The 17,457-nt window shown below is 50.3% G+C and overlaps 1 protein-coding gene and 1 long non-coding RNA gene across 5 annotated transcripts in view; one reads left to right on the plus strand and one right to left on the minus strand.

Annotated features, from left to right (window-relative positions):
- The window catches only part of CCDC85A (coiled-coil domain containing 85A), a 55,297-nt gene that overhangs the window by 33,410 nt on the left and 4,430 nt on the right, over positions 1–17,457 (plus strand). The window contains exons 3-4 of one of the 4 annotated variants that reach the window (XM_064651019.1): positions 6,472–6,548; positions 14,597–14,713. The exons of 1 other annotated variant lie outside the window; for it this stretch is intronic. In XM_064651019.1, the coding sequence (XP_064507089.1) occupies positions 6,472–6,548; positions 14,597–14,713 (194 nt within the window). Of the gene's footprint in view, positions 1–6,471; positions 6,549–14,596; positions 14,714–17,457 lie in introns of those variants that run through there. 2 more of the 4 variants (XM_064651015.1, XM_064651018.1) reach the window with 2 other exon arrangements.
- LOC135412347 (uncharacterized) lies at positions 6,943–14,157 on the minus strand. The gene is made up of 2 exons (XR_010429606.1): positions 7,875–14,157; positions 6,943–7,281 (listed from the first exon to the last, which is right to left on the minus strand). It is a non-coding gene; the product is annotated as an uncharacterized LOC135412347 (long non-coding RNA).

The raw sequence follows: 17,457 nt of genomic DNA on the forward strand, positions 1-17,457 counted from the left end.
TGTGCTGAGGCTGCTGGTGCAGGAGTTTTACCAAATGCTCGTGTCTCCTGCCCTAAATGCGAGCAGGCTCAGCAGGGACAGGTGGGGGCTGTCACACAGGGGCTCTTTAATGGGCTGTGGGAAGCAAGAGGGTGGTTTCAGTCTCCAGGACGTGTTTAATCTTGTAACATCTCTTACTGCGTTTAATAACCTGGCCTAATCTTAATCCCTCTGTGTAGAGAAATTAAAACAGACCCCTCTTTTGTCCTGATAATGTTAAATCTGCACTGCCTTTGCCCAGGTTGGCCTGTCTTCCTCTGGCACTTGCCCAGCCTCTGCTCCTGCCTGGTCCTGGGAATGCTCCCGTGGCTCCTCACAGAGAGGGATAATGGGATAAATCTCTCCCTCGGAGACCTACTGCTTTTAGTAGTTTTCCCTGCTGTGTTTCCCTGTAATATCCATCCTCTAATAAGACACTCAGATTTTGGGGAGGATATTCTCCCACCTCTTTCCAGGGTTTAAGAGTGAGTGTGACAGACTCCTGACCCCCTCAGCAGCTTTTCCTGCACCCTGAGGCAGCAGTGTCACAGATAATGGCTGAATTAACCCCTGCTGTCTCCTTGGGCTGTTATTATGGGATGCTGTTCCCCTGGAGGCTGGGTGTGCTGGCATTGCTCTGCACATGGGAGGTGCTGTGGCCACTGGGCCACAGCTCCGGGTCCTTCCCAGCCCTTGCCTTGCCATCCAAAGTTCCCCCCCATCAAACCAGCACAGGAACTGTTGGTTTCACTCCCAGGAGGAGGAGGGAGAGGTCGGGTTGGCTGTTCCTCACCATACTCCTGTGGTTATTGATCTCTGGGGGAGTTTTGGCATTTGTTTTGCAGGTGGAGCAAAGAGAAGTTGTTCAGTGGTTCGATGGTTGGGTGCTGTGAGAGCTGCTATTTCTGTGCTCTCGGGAGCACCCTCTGGGTGTGGGACTGAGTCACACAAACAGCAGCCCCTGAAAGGGGAGTTGCAGGTTGGGCAGCTGCCTCCTGGCGAGGCAGGAGATGAGCATTGCAGTGATCCATGAGTTCGGAGCAGTTCTGAGTTGCTGGAGGTGAACTACAGTTCCATGTGAAAGAAGGGTCACTGTGAGCATCTGTGGGGAGTCGTGAGGTTCAGGAGGGACCTTTAGTGCACATATTTGGCACCTCAGTCAGTTTGAGCCTCTGCTTTTTGCACAAATATTGCTGTTGCTGGGAAGCTTTATATTTTCATTTATAGGTGGGTTTTTGTCCAATTTCTACTGCAAGTGGTTGTTTAAAAGGGGTACAGCACTACTGGGAGAAGCTGGAGGGAGCTCTGTAGTGTCACAGTGCAGGAGGGCACAGAACACCCCTCTCCCCTTGTGCTGTGTTTCCAGTCCAGGGGGCTGTTCCTGCCCTGGGGACACTCCTAATGAGCAAAGGACAGTGTGGTGGCACGGGGACAAACCCCAGCAGTTGAGTAAATGGAGCCCACAGAGATTTTCCCAATCATAAACCACGTGAATCAATACCAGACCAAGCTGGCAGCCAGTGGAAAAGGCTTCAGCAAGAGCATAATGGGTTTGATTTTCTCTGTTTCCATCAATACCGTGGCAAATGCATTTAGCAGGGGCTGAAGGGGAGCTAATGGGACATCAAACAGCCCAGCAAGGAGAGCTTTGTCACCTCCAGCACCACAACAGCCCAACAACCCAGGGTGAGGGTTAGAGCAGAGCATCAGTGTGGCAGTGCCAGCCAGCTGTTTGCAGGACTGTGACCTCAGCTGACACCAGCAGCCTTTGGAGGTGCCCCTCTATCAAACCCTTTCTGCTCTGTGAGACTTCTTTAAACCTTTTTTCTAAAAGTTTTTTATTTTTTCCAAATGAATTCAACTGGAAATTTTGTTGCACCCTAAAGCTAAATGTGCAACAAACCCTCCAGCCTGAATCAGTGCTGTTCTGAAGTGGACTCCACACTGTGTCTGTAGTAGGCTGTGTCACAGGCAGCACTGGGGTGCCCTCAGGTGTGCCCTGGGTAGCTCAGGAGCAGTGAGAGCCCTTTGCCTTCCCTTTGCCTGCATTCAGTTCTGACACACTCACTGAACAAGCTCAGCTTAGTTCATTATATTTTTAATTAAAGTCAGGAAGTGCTGGATCTGTAATCCCAAGGAATCTCAGCTTGGGATGGGAGGATTTCAGACAAGAGCACTGTTGAGGATTGCAACCACTGTGGTGTTTGCTGCCCCAAAACTTCCTGAGAATATGTGCCTTGGTCGTAAGCAGCTCCTAAACATTCTGGTGAGCTTAATAAAACCTCGCCTTGGGCAAACCTCTCTCTTTCTACATGATAGCACTAATCCTAATGTGGCTGCACTTTAATAAGGAGTTCTCCAGCACTTCTTCAGTAGGGCTGTTATGTAAGATGTGCAACCCTAACGGGAAATTACAGAAGACAGGGCTAAAAATGACCTTTGGAGGTCGCCTGATCCTGCCAAGGGGAGCTGGGACGCTGCCAGAGCCAAGGCTGGTTGGGGCAGGGGGTGGCAATGGGTGTCCACACAAACCCAGCAGGGCCAGGTCGGGTTGTTCATGTTCAAACAAGGCAGCTGGAAGGGCATGGATGGCTGGGATAACATGTTCCAGCCATGAATGCTAATACTGAAGTAATTAAATCAGCTGCCCGGGAATGACAGGGCAGGGAGATGGTCTGTGTGGCACTGGATCTGCTAGTTAGCATGGAGAGCCTTTCCTGAACATATGGAGCTGTCAGGGAATTCTGGGAGGCTTTAAAACAGCCCTTGCACAGCCTTGGTTTTTATCTGCCATTCATGGAAGGTTTATTTGGTTTTCATTGTGGGGTGCTGGGTGTGGATTTGAATGACCAAAATCTGATGTAATCTATATTAAATTTAATAATAATAATACAATTATTAAATTCCTGCCAACACAGTGCAGAAAGGGCAGCATGACCAATGGCTCTCTCTGCTGGAGCTGATATACCTGAACCAAACCTTCATTGCCACACATCAAAGTATCCCTACACACAACACCCTCAGTTCTTTGCCGAGGTGAATCGTTGGCAGTTCCCTGCTTTACAGCCTCAGTGTTTAAAATGTGCAGCTTGGGCTGTGCCAGCTCTCCAGATCCTGGAGACCTCCCTCAGGAACACGAACACCCAACGAGCTGAGCTGGTGGCAGCAGAAAGTGCTGCTGTTCATGAAATCCAGGTGAATTTTGCATTATCCTGGCATCCTGTTTTCCCATTTTCTGGCCTTGAGGATGCAGGGACTGGCTGGTGCTGCTTCTGGCCAGGTGTTGGATCTCCTGCTCTTTCTTTCCCCCAAATACTCCTCTGGGCATTAGGTAAAATCCCTTCCTCCTTTCACACTGGGCTCGATATCGAGCTCATCTGAACAAGCAGAAGGGGAGGTTGAACCCTGGAGTTTTTTCTTTCTGTGGAGTTCTCTTCCAGGTGCTTTGCAGGGATCTCACAGGTGGGCAGAGAACCTCAGAGTTTAGGCTCTTCAATGCAGTCCCACAGGGAGTTGCAACCCTCCAAAGAAAGTATTAAACCATCAGAATGTAACATGACATCCTCGAGCATTCTGAAACAGCAGAGGATAATCTGGCTTAAAGGACATGATGAATTCCTTGGTAGACTGGGATCAGGCTCAGTCACACAAAACCGGGTAAAGCCAATGCACAAATGTGCCTTTGGCAGCAGCACAAGTGTCTGATAACGTCTGACATAACCCCAAAATATCTGCAAGCTTCAAGAGCGGGGATGTCAAAGGGAACAGAGATCAGCTACGTAAATATTGATGTTCCCTTACGACATGTTGGAGTGATGGATGTGGAGACGGGGGATTGTCACTGCATTTCCCTAAAAGCAAGAGATTTGATATTTCTGTGTCTCCAATACTTTCTCTCCCTGTCTCCAGGCTGATTAAGAATAGATGGATCATATAGGTCTTCTCATAAATACTTTTAGATGCAACTTTTTGGTTTGGTTGGGTTTTTTAAGGTTTGGTGCCAGTGTTTCACTTTGTGTGTTTTCAATTCCTCCATCTCTTATGTCCTTGGCTGACTTCTCTGCTCATTTTCCCCTCTAAGCTCGTGGCATCACAGCATAAATATATTAACAGATCCTGAAATATATATATGTGTCTAGTCTATGTGTCAGGAAGACTCACATAAGTTAGGATTTGCTTGCTCAAGCCTTTGGTAGATGGCCTTATTTCCCCTTTTAATCAGATTACAGGAGGAGCTTTAAAGAACTGTTTCACACTTCAGGAGGGCTCAGCTGGTGGGAGCTGGCACTGGGAGGTTGGGGACTGAGGCAGAGCAGGGTGGTTTGGAGCAACAGAGAGCCCAGCTCTGGGCTCCCAGTGCAGAAATAAAAGTAAGAGACAGATTTTGCCAAGAGGTGCCTCATCTGAGGAGCTGAGAAATGGGAAACCAGAAAACTGGAAAAGATAAAGAGTTGAAGAGAATCCAGGAGGGAGTTTTCATGGAGTGGGCTCAGTGGGAACTGGGCTGGAGCATGAAGTCTGAGCCCGAGCTCACCTGGTGCGCACTGTGACCACGGAATTTAGAGCTGGCAGTGCCAGCCCAAGTGCTGGGTCAGCCCCTCGGAAAAGATGGGTCCTCAGGAACCATCCCGTGTGGAAACAGCAGGGAGGAGAGGGGGATGTGCTGGGAGCTGCTGCCCCTGCTAACGAGGCAGCTGAGAGGGAGCTCCTGCCCGGAGTGCCTGTGCTGGGCAGGCGCTGATGTGCTGGGAGGGGCCCTGTCGTGTGCAGTTAATTGAATGAGCTGTTCCTCTCCCAAGTGCTCATCCGAGCCGGGCTCAGGGCTCTCCAGAGATGCCCCATCACCAGCTAGGAAAGGCCTGATGCAGCAGAGCGAGCAGAACCTCACTTCACCTCCTTCCCTCTAATTGCACAGGCTATTTTTGATCCAGGGCCGGGCTGGGCTTTAATCAGCTCTGACAAATGACTGTGTGTTATCTCCATGTTGTGTAAATTCCCATGCATATTTTACCTGCTGCAGTCTCTAAGAGCAGTAAGTGACACCTTAATCCCCATCTCCTTTGTTTTCCGGGCAGGCTGGAGTAGTGATGAGATAGCCCAGGAAACTCGTGCCCAAATTCATCTGCCAGTCTAAACCAGTGAGCAGCTCTGGTGTCAGTGCAGCTTTGCAGGGCTGTATCAGCTGCACTGCTGCCCCGATACCCATGGATTCCAGACCAGTAATCATAACTGTGCTAATTATGTGGCAGGATGAGCTCAGATGTGTGACAGGAACTGACATCTCTGAGAAAGTCGAGTGGATCACTGAGTCAGGAGTGAGAGCATGGTGGAATTCCACACACGAGCGAGAGGCACAGCACTTTTCCTGCACTGAGAAAGTACCTTTTTTCCTTAGAAGATATGTTTTTTCTTACCCCTGAGTACTGTGTTCCCAGACACTCATCTCTCTCAGACACAGGATTTTAACAGCAGAATTTCTGAGTGACCCCACAAATGTGTGATGGTGAAGCTCTCGGGTGCTTTCAGGGGTGGATCAGGGATCTCTTCTTACAGCAAGTTCTTGGGAGCAGCCTGGGAGTGACTCCTGTTGTTCACGGCCAAGCAAAGGCTGGCCCTGTGTGGGTCCAGGAGCTGCTGGTGAACAGAACCGGGCTTTGCTCCGTGTCCAAGCTCCCAGATCACAGCAGGGCAGAGGGAGCATGTCCCTGCCTGTGTGGGGACAGCAGGACAGCAGGTGTGCCCTGAGGAGGACGTGCTGTGCCCCAGGGTGTCGACTGTCAGCCATGCTCCTGGCCCCTGGGGCCTGGGGACACACAGCTGGCTGCCAGCCCCCAGGGACATACACAGCTGGCTGCCAGCCCCCAGGGACACACAGCTGGCTGCCAGCCCCCAGGGACACACAGCTGGCTGCCAGCCCCCGGGCCCTGGGGACACACACAGCTGGCTGCCAGCTCTGGGGACACACAGCTGGCTGCCAGCCCCGCTCTGGCTGTGCCAGCCTGTCGTGGCAGAGCTGGGGTGCAGCCTGTGTGCTGCCCAGCTGCCCTGCAGGGCTGTGTGTGCCCCCAGGTGCTGTGTGAGGGGCCCTCTGGCTGTGACCCCTCTGGAAGGACAGCTTTCAGGGTGACTTGGGATAATGCATTATCCTTGGGGAGCATTGCCAACATGCAGTCCAAGCTCACAGAGCTCAGGGGGTGGGTTGGAAGGACTCAGGGCTGTGTTGTCTTTGTCCAAGTGCAGCAGTTCAGAATGACAAGAGTGAGGAGCTGATTAATTCCAGCATCAGCATTGTTTGTACTGCCCTGAGAGGAGCAGAGCAGGGTGTTCCCTGGACACTGGAGAGGGGCAGTCTGCTGTGAGTGCAGTCAGGATGGGGCCCAGGCTGTGGCACCAGTGAACACAAGCAGATCTCTGTGGATAATACGAGTCTTTTTTTCTGTTTTGATTTTTTAGAATCAACCTTGTCCTATGTTAGGCAGCTGGAGGCCAGAGTAAGACAGCTGGAGGAGGAAAATCGCATGCTGCCCCAGGTGGGTGACTTCTGCTGTGGGATCAGGAGCTGGCAGGGAGAGAGCCCTGCTCCAGTCCCTGTGCCGGGGAGAGGATCAGGATTCCTTGGCATCCCCACCTCTAAACTCTCAGATAACAAGGCCCCTCGTTCATCTTGGTCCTGTGTGAGTGGGGGATTGATTTAAGGCCATGACAATGCTTTCTGTATTTTTTTTTCCTTTGCAGGAGTTATTACCTTGCTAGAAAAACTCACTGGAGGCCCCTGCTTATAATTAATTAACTGGCAGGTTGAAAATCACACTGAACTGACCCTTTGCACTCTGGTTTTACCCCAAGAGCTTCTTGTTAAAATATCAGCTACTTTGTATAGTTAACCAAAATATTTGGCTCTAAAAATGCAAATGCTATAAGTAATAATAGCTGTGTTATATTATTTTTAATCCTTTGAGGGATATATTAGAAACGTAAATGCAAGACTGAAATTAAATTAAATAAATAAACAAATATGAAGTTAAGGGGTTTTTCAAATATGGTTTTAAGAAAAAAGTTAGTAGTTCGTTAAAAATGAGTGGAAGACACTTGTAACTTTTCAGATCTGCACATACTTACTAGAACATATTTCTCTTATATTTCATTAAAAAAGCCTTACAAAAATCCATAACTCCATAAAATCCATGACAGTTGGAAGGGCCTCTGCAGCTCTTTGCTGGGTGACCTTGAGCAGTTCACTTCTCTCTACCCTAATTTTTGGATCTGGAAAAGAGGGACAGCAAGAAATGTCTGTCCATTAACATGTGACCAGTCTTCAGTAGGAAAGACAAAGGTTGATCCTCGGTGACAAAGAATATTCTTTTCTCTTCAAGAATGTTTTTCAAGGCAAATGTTTTGTCTTGGGCCTGGAATGACACCAGGGGATAAATTGTGCAGAACATTCCTGCTGTGCAAACCCCTTGGAAGTGGCTGTGTGTTCTATGTTTGTTTGTCTGGGTCGGAGGTGCTCAGGTGGAGCCCCACAAAATGCATTCCCAGATCCTACTGAAGGCTGGAACACCCACACTGTGGGCACGGAGTCCAGTGAAAATGCCTTGGCTGGGGAGCCAAAACCAGAAAGTAGTGCTTGGGAGAAGTCATTGGAACAAAAATGTGCTGCTGGTGAGGTCTGAAAGGCAGAGTCAGGTGGGCAAAGTGCTCCTGGGTTTGAAGGACCCAGCTCGGAGCTGGGCTCGTGAGGGGTTTGGCTGCACAGGAATCTGGGGCAGAGCCCTGAAAAATCTCCTGGTGTCTCTGGATACTTCATTCTACGAAATAAGGAGTGATGAGGGTTCACATTTCCTGGCATAGCTTACCTTTCCTCCCGAAGAAAGGGATGGCTCTGGGGAGAGGAAGGAAATGCAGCTTATTCCGACTTCGCATCCGATCCCCTGGACGTTCCCTTTGTCCAAGTTAGTTCTGGGGGTTGTTCCTGTGAGTACCACCCTGAACGTGCTCTCAGTGGTGATCAGGCCCTGTCCCAAAGACAAGGATGCACGGTGGGAATGCATCAGCTCCTGGCACTGGTTCCATTCCATACAGTGGGAGAAATGGGAATTTGTTGGGCATGAAGCCAAACCAAGTGCTCCTGACAAATAAACTGCAAAGCTACAATGAGCTCCACAAGTGGGGAAGGTTTCTGGCACAGCCCTTGCTCAGTTCCAGTGCTGTGCCTTCCAATGTCAGCAGGGCCTCAGTGATTGAGGCCTTTGGCCTTTTGCCTTTTGCACAGCCCCTCTTTGGCAGGGGCTGGAGCACTGGGAGGGGTTGGGAATTGCAGGATTGCCCTTGGTAGGAGAGAGGTGACGACTCACTCCTGTGACACCTCTGCTCAGTCTGCACTGAAGAGCCCTGGCCTTGGCCCAGGCTTTTTCCTCTCCTCCTGCCACACTTTCCTTCTTTTCCCTCTCTGCTTTCAATATCCTTTCTTTTCCTCCTCTTCTGCTTTCTGTCTCTCATGAAAATGCACTGACACATTTGCTGACACCTCTTCAGGCAGATCTCTCCCTTCCCTGTCACTTAGGGGTGGTCCTTTCCCAATTTCTTTTGCTGTGCTTGTCTCTCTCCATATGTATTAATTCGGTTTTTTTCTTTCCAAAACCCCACAGACCTCTAATGTAAAGGTTTTATTAATATTTAGTGGCAAGAACATTTCCAGAGAAAATGGTTTCACATGCTGCCCTCCCTGTTCCAGTGGAACCTGAGTTGTAGCTCACTGCTGTACCCAAGGGCTGCTTCGTCAGGGGAATTGCAGAACCACCACTGAGTCAATATTTTAGTTTGATCAGGTAATAGGAAAGGCATAAAAACGGGAATATCCACTGGAGCCTGTTAATGTCTCCCTGTGCTGCAGAGCTGTGGCTCAGGGCAGAGGGGTGGCTCTAAGGAGGAGCCATAGATGGGGTGTGGGTTTGCCATGTTCCTGAGAGCTGCTCTTCTGTTGTTGTGGATTGAGTTTTGCAGCTAACATTCAACAGATGTGTGGTGTGAGCAGTGCTCCAGCCAGGGATGGGGCGTGGGCCCTGGCTGACCCTCAAAGCCTCCCTGCTACTGCACCTTGTCCCAGCAGCCCTGCACAGCAGAGCCCAGAGCCCGTGTGTGCCGTGATGAGCACACTCAGCAGTAACTCAGCAAACAGGCAGGGACCCAACCATGGATTTGGATCCCACTGACACTCCCTGGGCTGTGACAGACCTGCTGTGTCAGGGAGTGACCTCAGCTGGTGAGCACAGGGCTGTCCTCCCAGCCCTGCCGGGGGTGTGACTGCTGGCCCTGGTGGGGCCGGGGAAGCCAGCTCAGGGACTGGCAGCCACACCTCAGTTAGCTGGAGATAACCTGGAATTTTTGTAGGAGCAGTGTTTCAGGGCTATGGAAATGTGGACATCTGTCATACAGCGACAGTGAATGCATTTGCAAAGAGAAACTTGGCAAGTCACCCAATTCAAATTGCTTCACTTGGTATTTGTTTCGGGGGAGGAGGGAGCAGGAGGCAGGGATGGAGAACTGACAGACATTCCCCCTTCCAACTCTTTGTCCTTGTAATTCAGCTTCCCCCCTCAGTGATGGGAAGGGAAGGGAAGCACTGCCAGGGTGCTGCAGACAAGCTGCCAGTGGAGGCTGGAGTCAGGGAGCTGAGCTCCTGCTCCCACAGCCCAGGCCCAAAGCCACGAGGCTGAACCAGAGCCCTTTGCTCCCTCTCTGCTGCCTTTGCTCCCTGTTCTTTCCACGTCTTTTGGTCCTTTTCCATCTGCTTTTGTTGTCCCTCTTTCATTTGCACTGTTGCTTCAGGCACTCTTTTGGGGGTTTGCATCCTTGCTCTCAGCTTCCAGGCCTGGAATGTTTACCTGGGAAATGGCAGGTGTAACACTTAGGCACAGACTGCTTTATTTTTAAGCTGTTCCAACACTTTCCATTTCCTTCTTTCTTCCCCCTTCATTAGATTATCATGGTTTTTTTCAACCCATTCCCAAATATTTCAAAAACCTTTTGCTGAGATCTGTGTTTTTTATTTTCCCTCTGTATGACGTGGTTTTAATTATAAATCTAATTAGAAGATGGGAACTGTTTGGTTAGTGGGGTTTTTTTTTGTAAAATCTGTGTCACTCACAGCCCAACACTGCTTGTCTCCTCCCTTCCACAGAATAGGGAATCCTCCAACCAAAATGTAATTAAAACACATTGAACAAACTCATGTTTCCTAATCATGTCATCAAATATTTGCTGAAAGAGAGTAAAGCAAGAGCATCCACCCACCCAGTTCTTTCATGTGCTCTCATCCTCAGTTTGAATTAAAAGGTCATTAACAGAGGACTTCAGTTCCCAGCAGCAGAGGCTCTCACCAGTCTTTGTTCCAGGGTGTCCATCGTAGTTGGCAAAAGCTCATGGGTTTGGTGTTACCAAGATACAAATTCAAGCAAAACCTGGTGTACAAAGAGTTGCAGTGCAGGGAGTACAGATATTTTTTGTTCCAAAAGTCTGGAGTTGCTTTGCACTCCTGATTTTCTAGCAGACTCCACCAGATCTTACAGATTTAAAATGCTGGTGGTCTTTGTGTGGCCTCCACAATTCGGAGCTGTCACAGCCCAGGACCTTTTTCTCTTCCATGTTTGTTATCAAAGGAGGTTTCTGGAGGGAATTCCCTGCTGGCACTGGCTGTCTCTGAGGGTGTGCAGCCACCAATGGCTTTGGCCACTCAGCAATCTGAGTGTGCCTCAAACCCTCTCTGAGGGCGTGTGCATTTTGGCAGCAGTGTCCTAGAGGGGTTTCTCCTGAGCTCTTTGAGAACAGGTGAAAAGCTGCAGCATTTGAAAATTGTGTATTTTAATTGACAGGAGCATTCCCTAAGAGAATTGTTGCTGTTCTTTAAGTGCATTATTAATCCAGCAGAGCAGTTACCACTTTCTGCTTTTCCTCTCTCCTGCCTGTTGGAAACAAGCTGACAAACACAGCCTGTGTTTGCTTGGAGCTTTACAGGGAAATTGAGGGCTGAGGAAATCAGAAAAACGCTTTGAAAATCAGGTAGTGATTGAGCTGGCGTGGCAGTTACCCAGCAGGAAGGATGTACTTCCCAGGAAACCACTTGCCTGTGGGATAAGAGGCTGCTGGAGAACGAGGTCCTGTGTGTTTGCTGAGGGTGAGTGAACAGAGGAAAACCCTGTTCTCTTGGAAGCTTTGGTGGGGTGACTGAGTGTCCTCAGGGCAGGCATGGGCTGTGTTTTCCCCTCCTTGGCTCTCCCCCATTTCCTCCAGAGGGGCTGGAAGACACAATCCCCCTGGCTTGGGTTGGCACTACAGTGGTTTTCATTCAGGACTGTCCTTACCAACAATGCAGATGGAAAAAATGAAGTTTTCTACTGGCTTAAGTAGCAAAGCTCCTGGTTAATTCTTTCCCTGTTCCACACAGGAGTCTTTATTCTGCCCGTGCCCAGGACAGAATAAAGTGCAGGGTTTGCCTCTGGCACTGGGGCAAAACGGCCTGAGCAGCCTCAACATTTTGCACTCAGTGTGAGGGAGATGGTGAATTCCTATTCCTCTGGGCTTTTTGGGAGGTGAGATTACAGGGTCGAGTCAGGTGTCCTGTGCTTTCCGTTCCCTGGAGTCTGTATGGGCGTTAGATTTGGTGTAGATTTACTCCTGACAGAAAATGATGTGCACAGCCAGTGATCTCACTCTTATCCCGCTGGGAAGCCATGCCCAGGGTGTGCTGTGGGTTTTACCTGCTCCCTGCAGAGGTGTGATCTGCACAGAGGACACATCAGACAACACCAAACTGTGCTGGACCTCGGGCACCAGGGCTGGGCAGGGCAGCAGGGAAGGGTGGCTGCAGAGGAGGAGCAAAAAGGTCAGTTATTTCTCAGGTGCAGGTGTCGTGCAGTGCTGTTTGTGCCCAGTTCCTCAGGATGGTTACAGCTCACACAGATTCCAGCAGTGTGGAGCCCTGTCTGGTTTGGTTCCACTTCCACAGCTTTGTTCCTGGATATTAAAGGAAAAGCTCTGTCACAGGGGACACCTCCCTCCAGTGGCTGAGTGCAGGGGCTGTGTGTGGAGCCAGGGAAGAGGAGGGAGGGAGCAGCATCTCTCATCTCCCAAGGCCCCTTGGGCAAAGTGTCTTTTCCTCCTGTTTGGCTTCCCTGCCTCAGGAGCTCATCAGAAGTGCTGGGCTGTCTCCAGCCCCACAGGACCCACCTCCAGGCCGGTTCCATCCCCATCATCTGCTGCAATAATCTTCCCCCAAAGAAGCAGAAGCTGTGCTGCCTCAGTGGAGCAGCCTCACCTGAGATGAGAAGCCCCTGAGCCTGAGATGGGCCTTCAGGGCTGCAAAATCTGCCTTATTTTTAAAGAAAAGCTCATGTCTCTTATCAAGGACAGAAGGAGAAGGATGTCCACGGGGGAAATACTAATTTTCAGTCTCCTCCCAACATGTGCTGAGAACACTGGCTGCTTGAAGCAGTGTGTTCACAAGTGTTTCATTCTCATGAAGGGAGGCAGAACTGTGCTGCATATGGCACAGAGGAGCTGTGGAGGACACACAGTGCCTGGAGCAGGGCTTGAACTCCGGGAGCAGCGCCATTCGCAGGAGGTTTGGAGTTCCTTGTGTTCAGGAGGCTTTACATGTACACTGTGCTCATTTTCTCAGCCTCTTAATGGCAATATTTCTGTTTTACTGTTCCAAACTGACCAAAACCTTTGCTGGTGCTGCAGTTAGTAAAGAAACAGGATACTCTGACTTATAAACCCCCAAAGCTGACTGAGTGAATTTATCCTAACCCAGCACTGCTCCAATCTGCTTTATTGCCCCTTCTCCTTCCTCCTTCATTTCCTTTCCCAAAGTACAGCATTAAGTCTGGCCAGTCTCTAACAGATCTATAAATCCTTCCCCAAGCAAAATAAGTCCTAAAGCCCCTTCCATACATCACAACAAATTGATCATAGGCACTGCTGGGGAGAGTTGCAGGATAATGCAGTGAGATCCATTAGTGCCCACCAGTGTGGATTCCATGGATCCATTGCTTGGCAGGAGGCCGGCGCTGGATGACCGGTCTGTGTGTGAAATGAGCTTTCAGATTCAGGCATAAAGTCCCTTTTCTGTGGGTTTGGCATATGCAGCATTCTGTTTATTTGTTATTGATTGACTGGTTGGGTTGGGGGGGTTGTTTGAATGTACGAGGCTCAGTCCTGCGGGGCATTGTGGGGGTCGAGTGGGTGTGCTGGGTGATGGGAGGGTTCTCTCTGCCCTCTGGCACTGCTGGGAGCCTTGCAAAGGCCTGGGCACATCCCCACAGCACTGGAAGCTTGCTCTGGGCTGTGTTATTGCCCGTTCCTTTGCAGGCAGCCTGGGTCTGGGAAGCTCAGCCTCGTGTTGTCGCCCTGTGCCCTTTCTCTCCCACACCCACCTTCATCTCTCCTATTGTTTAGATTAGAGACACCCCCAAAACCACTGCAATGTTCTGTGTGCTTGCTCAGTGGGACAAAGGAGTGCACATCAGGGCACTGACTCTGAGCAGAGGCTGTTCCACTGTCGTTATTTCTCCTTCAGAAATGCATTTCCCACTCATCCCAGCAGGGATTACCGCTGTGTTGCTTCTTAATGTCTCCTACGGTGTTTCTTACTCTCTAAGAAAGGAACTTCCCATCTCTCAGTCTTTGAAGTGTTTTACTTCTTTATATTTTTCATTTGTTTTTAAGCAAAATTCTGCCTGAAGGCTGAGGGTGAGGAGCAGGGCAGGCTGGCAGCACCTGGGGAGCATCCACAGGGATCCCATGGCTGCCCACGAGTGCAGCAGGGGTATTTTTAGCACTCTCTGAAGCTTTCTCAGGTTACCTCAGCACTGCAGTTGCTCTGGGAGATGCTTCACACCCTGCAAAGCTTGAGGAGACTGAGCTGGAACAGTTCAGGTAGCTCACATTTGTCTGGCAGTGTCCTGAAAAACCCTTCCAGGTTGTCACTGAGGTTGTCACTGCTGGGGACAAATGGGCATCTGGTGCTGTGGGGAAATGGTCTGAGCAGCCTTAACGTTCTGCAGTCAGTGTGAGGTGCTAAACTTCCTCTCCCCTGGGCAAAGGCAAAGGGGGCCGTGCCCTGGCACCCTGGGAAGGAGTGAGTTGTCAGCCCGGAGCTGTTTCCTTCCCTGGCCAGCTGTGGCTGAGCTGGGCTTGCAAACCTTGCAGCAATGTTCAAAAATGAGAGTTTTGCTGAAGGAACAACCGCCAGAATTATTGGGATAAAATTAGACATCCTCCAAACCTTCCTCTGGGGTTGAAATCATCTCTCTAAACTTTGCAGCGCTTTTTGTGAGAGATTTTGATTTTGAGATGAGAAATTTTGTTGCCACGTGCTGACCTTCCAGGGGGACACCCCGGAGGGTCAGAGTGACGCTCACATGGACCTTGGTTGCCGTGGCACAGACAGAGGGGGACTCGGGAGCACCGCACGCCGTCAGCGCTGCTCAGCCCTTGAAAAGAGAGCAGCGAATAAGTGGCGTGTTTGACTCAGCGACGAGCGTGCTGTGTATTAAAGAGTGTTTGCTCTCTCGCCAAGGAGCCCGGTAGGATGCCCGGCGGGGCGGAGGGGCGGCCCTGCCCTGCCCAGCCAGCCAGCGTGGGGGGACACGGCCCGGCCTCTGCGCAGCCTGACTCAGTGGTAAATGCTCTGAAGGTAACGCTGCTCCGCTGCCGGCCCTGCCGCGCGTCCTGTCTGTCCCTCAGCTCCTGTCCTGTCGTCCTGCCGACATCCCCGTGGGACCACCGGGATGTTCCTGTCATCAGTGGCCTTGTTTCTGTCTGTCACCCATCGTATCTGTGGCCTGTGTGTGTCCTGGGCAGGGGTCTGGCCCTGGCGGGGGTGATGCTGCTCACCGCGTTACTCACGCCCGTAGTGTTCATTTGGAGCTGAACGTGGTGTGCTGCTGAATAAGGAGGTGTTTCTGCTTCCTGGAGGATCCAGGTTTGTGCTCAGGTGGGGTACAGTGGATTCCTGCAGAGGGAAATACTCTAATGCAAAGATAAAGCTGAGGCACACGGTATGTTCATGTTAAAAATAGCAGGGCCTTGGGCTGAAGACCACGGTCCCAAGGTCAGTGCTGACGCTGCTTTGGGAGCAGATGTGCTGTACCCTGGAGCCAGGGCTGGACTGCAGAGGCCTGTGTGACACTGATACACAGCCACTGACACAAGCAATCGGAGGGGTAGGGTTGCAAATTCTCCCTTCTGTCAGCAGCGAAACTGTTGCAATTAAAGAAACTTAGAAGGTGTTACAAGATTGAAAGGTTGTGGGGCCATGGGAGTCAGCAGCTGGCTGAGCTCGCTGCACGGGCATCAGGGGTGTCCGTGTTCCTCTGGAGGGGATAAAAACTGAGGGAGAGCTGAGCAGGGACTGCATATTCCTCTCTCCTGTTGTGGCTCAGATGTGGTGGATTTGGTGCTTTGTGCCCCTCTTCTCTCCTGTGCTTCACTCGTCAGCTGAACTGCCTCAGTATCCAGCAGGATAACCAGGTGTTCCTCCCCGCATGTACAGGTGTTGCAGGGACACTTGGAGGGGGCAGGTTCACCCTCCTCCAGGGGAGGATTGGAAGAGACTTGTGTAGGTGTTTGCTGTGGTTTTGAGCTTTGTGGAGATGCACAGTAAGAGCTCAGTAGTGCTGTGAATTTGCCTGGACCCCCAAGCTTCTGTGACATTGCCTTCTCCTCCGTGAAGCTTCAAGAAACGGGTTTGTTCAAGTGAATTGTGCACAAATCCCAGCCACCACATCCTTCCTGTGACACAAACCCGGGCACAGCACTTCAGCACAGCCTGTGTTCCTGGCATCCAAAGGGGAGAGGCATCCAGGAGAGCTCCAGCCCCTCTGGGGTCCAGGTCCCCTCTGGGGTGGCCTCCCCAGCCATGTCCCCTGTCAGGAGCACTGGCCATGAGAGCTCTGGTCTTGCCCTCCTGCAATATTCCCAGCTCCAGGAGTGCCTGGCTCAGCAGTGCTCCGAGCCCTCTGTGCATCTTCCATACATCCCACCTGCTGCTGCCCAGAAAATAAAGCTATGCCAGGTAATTTTGTCAAGAGATCGTGGGTAATTATGGAAAAAAGCCTCTTGTAATTCTCTTCAAATACCCCCTGGCAAAGGGACAACCTCCTTGTTGGTGCAACCCACTCCTCCCAGCAGGAAATCTCGAGAGCAGGAGTGTGTTTGAAAGGGGCAGATCCATTAGGGAACAGAGGGAGGGAATTGCTAAAAATGCTGCTGTTGTTTTCCTAAGTGATGAGGAGACTTTAAAAAAACATTATGAAATTTAAAAAGATTGACTGGGAATCTCCCACTGTTGGAGAAAGTGGGAACAGGAGCAGAGCTTTGCCATGCAGTGGGGCTGATAAGGCTCTCCCAGGACCTGCTCCCTCAGGCAGGATGGCTGGAAGGAGAACTTGCCAGGTCCTTGGCAATCCTCCCTGCCCTGCCAGTGGCTGTGGGATTATTCCTGGAGTGCAGGTGGCATCCCTGGGGACCTGTAAGTGGTTATTTCACACGGCAGGATGTGTTTGGTTCCTTTTGGAAGTTGTATCTGGCCAAACTTCCTGCTTGTGACGTTCCAGACCAGGGTTTATATGGGTGGAACAGTGATTGTTACCTGGTCTGTAGGTCTGTAAGTCTGACTACTTGTATACTGTACTCACACTACTGGTCTTATCTGTGGCTGCCAAAAAATGTGTAAATGAAATTCCCTTCTTTTTAAACGTCCCCATGGCTTGGAAGCTCAGGAAAACATCAATCACTGGGCTGTTAAAGGCTCTCTTACCACCACCTTAGTGAGACAGAGAAAGCTGAGGCTGGAGAAATGTGCAGTAAGAGTTTAAGGTGTTTATATTCCATATTGAGCCTGGAAACACCTGAAGATGCAAAGTATTTTTTGTTCAAATGCCGACAATGTGCCCTTGAAGATTTTCTATGGAAATTAAGGCAATTACTGTTTCTGTAATGCAATTACTGTTTTATTAGGAGCACTATAATGTTAACATGTTGGTTAGTATTGATCAGAAAAATCTATGTGGGATAATATATCGGGGGTAAAGTACTGTATGACCTGAATTTATCCTTCCTAAGAATAAAATCTGGCAAGAGTGATGAAGCCTGGCAGCCTCAGTTTCCCCAGCTGAGCAATGGCCCTGATCACTTCTCCTGCCTCGGATATTCCTTTGCCATTTATGGCTAAAAAAGCAGTTTCTAGCTCATACATATTTCATGGTAATCCGTAGAAGTCCTTGTGGTGTAAGTAATGCCACTTCTAAATGCTAAATTTGACATTTTCACTTCATTTTTGTAACTCTCAAATACGTACTCGTGTCCTGCCTCGTCCCTTTGTTCCTAGCCATTCAAAGCTCTGCTGCTGCCACTGAAACACTCCCTGTCCCTCTGACT

This window comes from Pseudopipra pipra, chromosome 3 (genome assembly GCF_036250125.1).
Source record: "Pseudopipra pipra isolate bDixPip1 chromosome 3, bDixPip1.hap1, whole genome shotgun sequence".
NCBI lineage: Eukaryota > Metazoa > Chordata > Aves > Passeriformes > Pipridae > Pseudopipra > Pseudopipra pipra.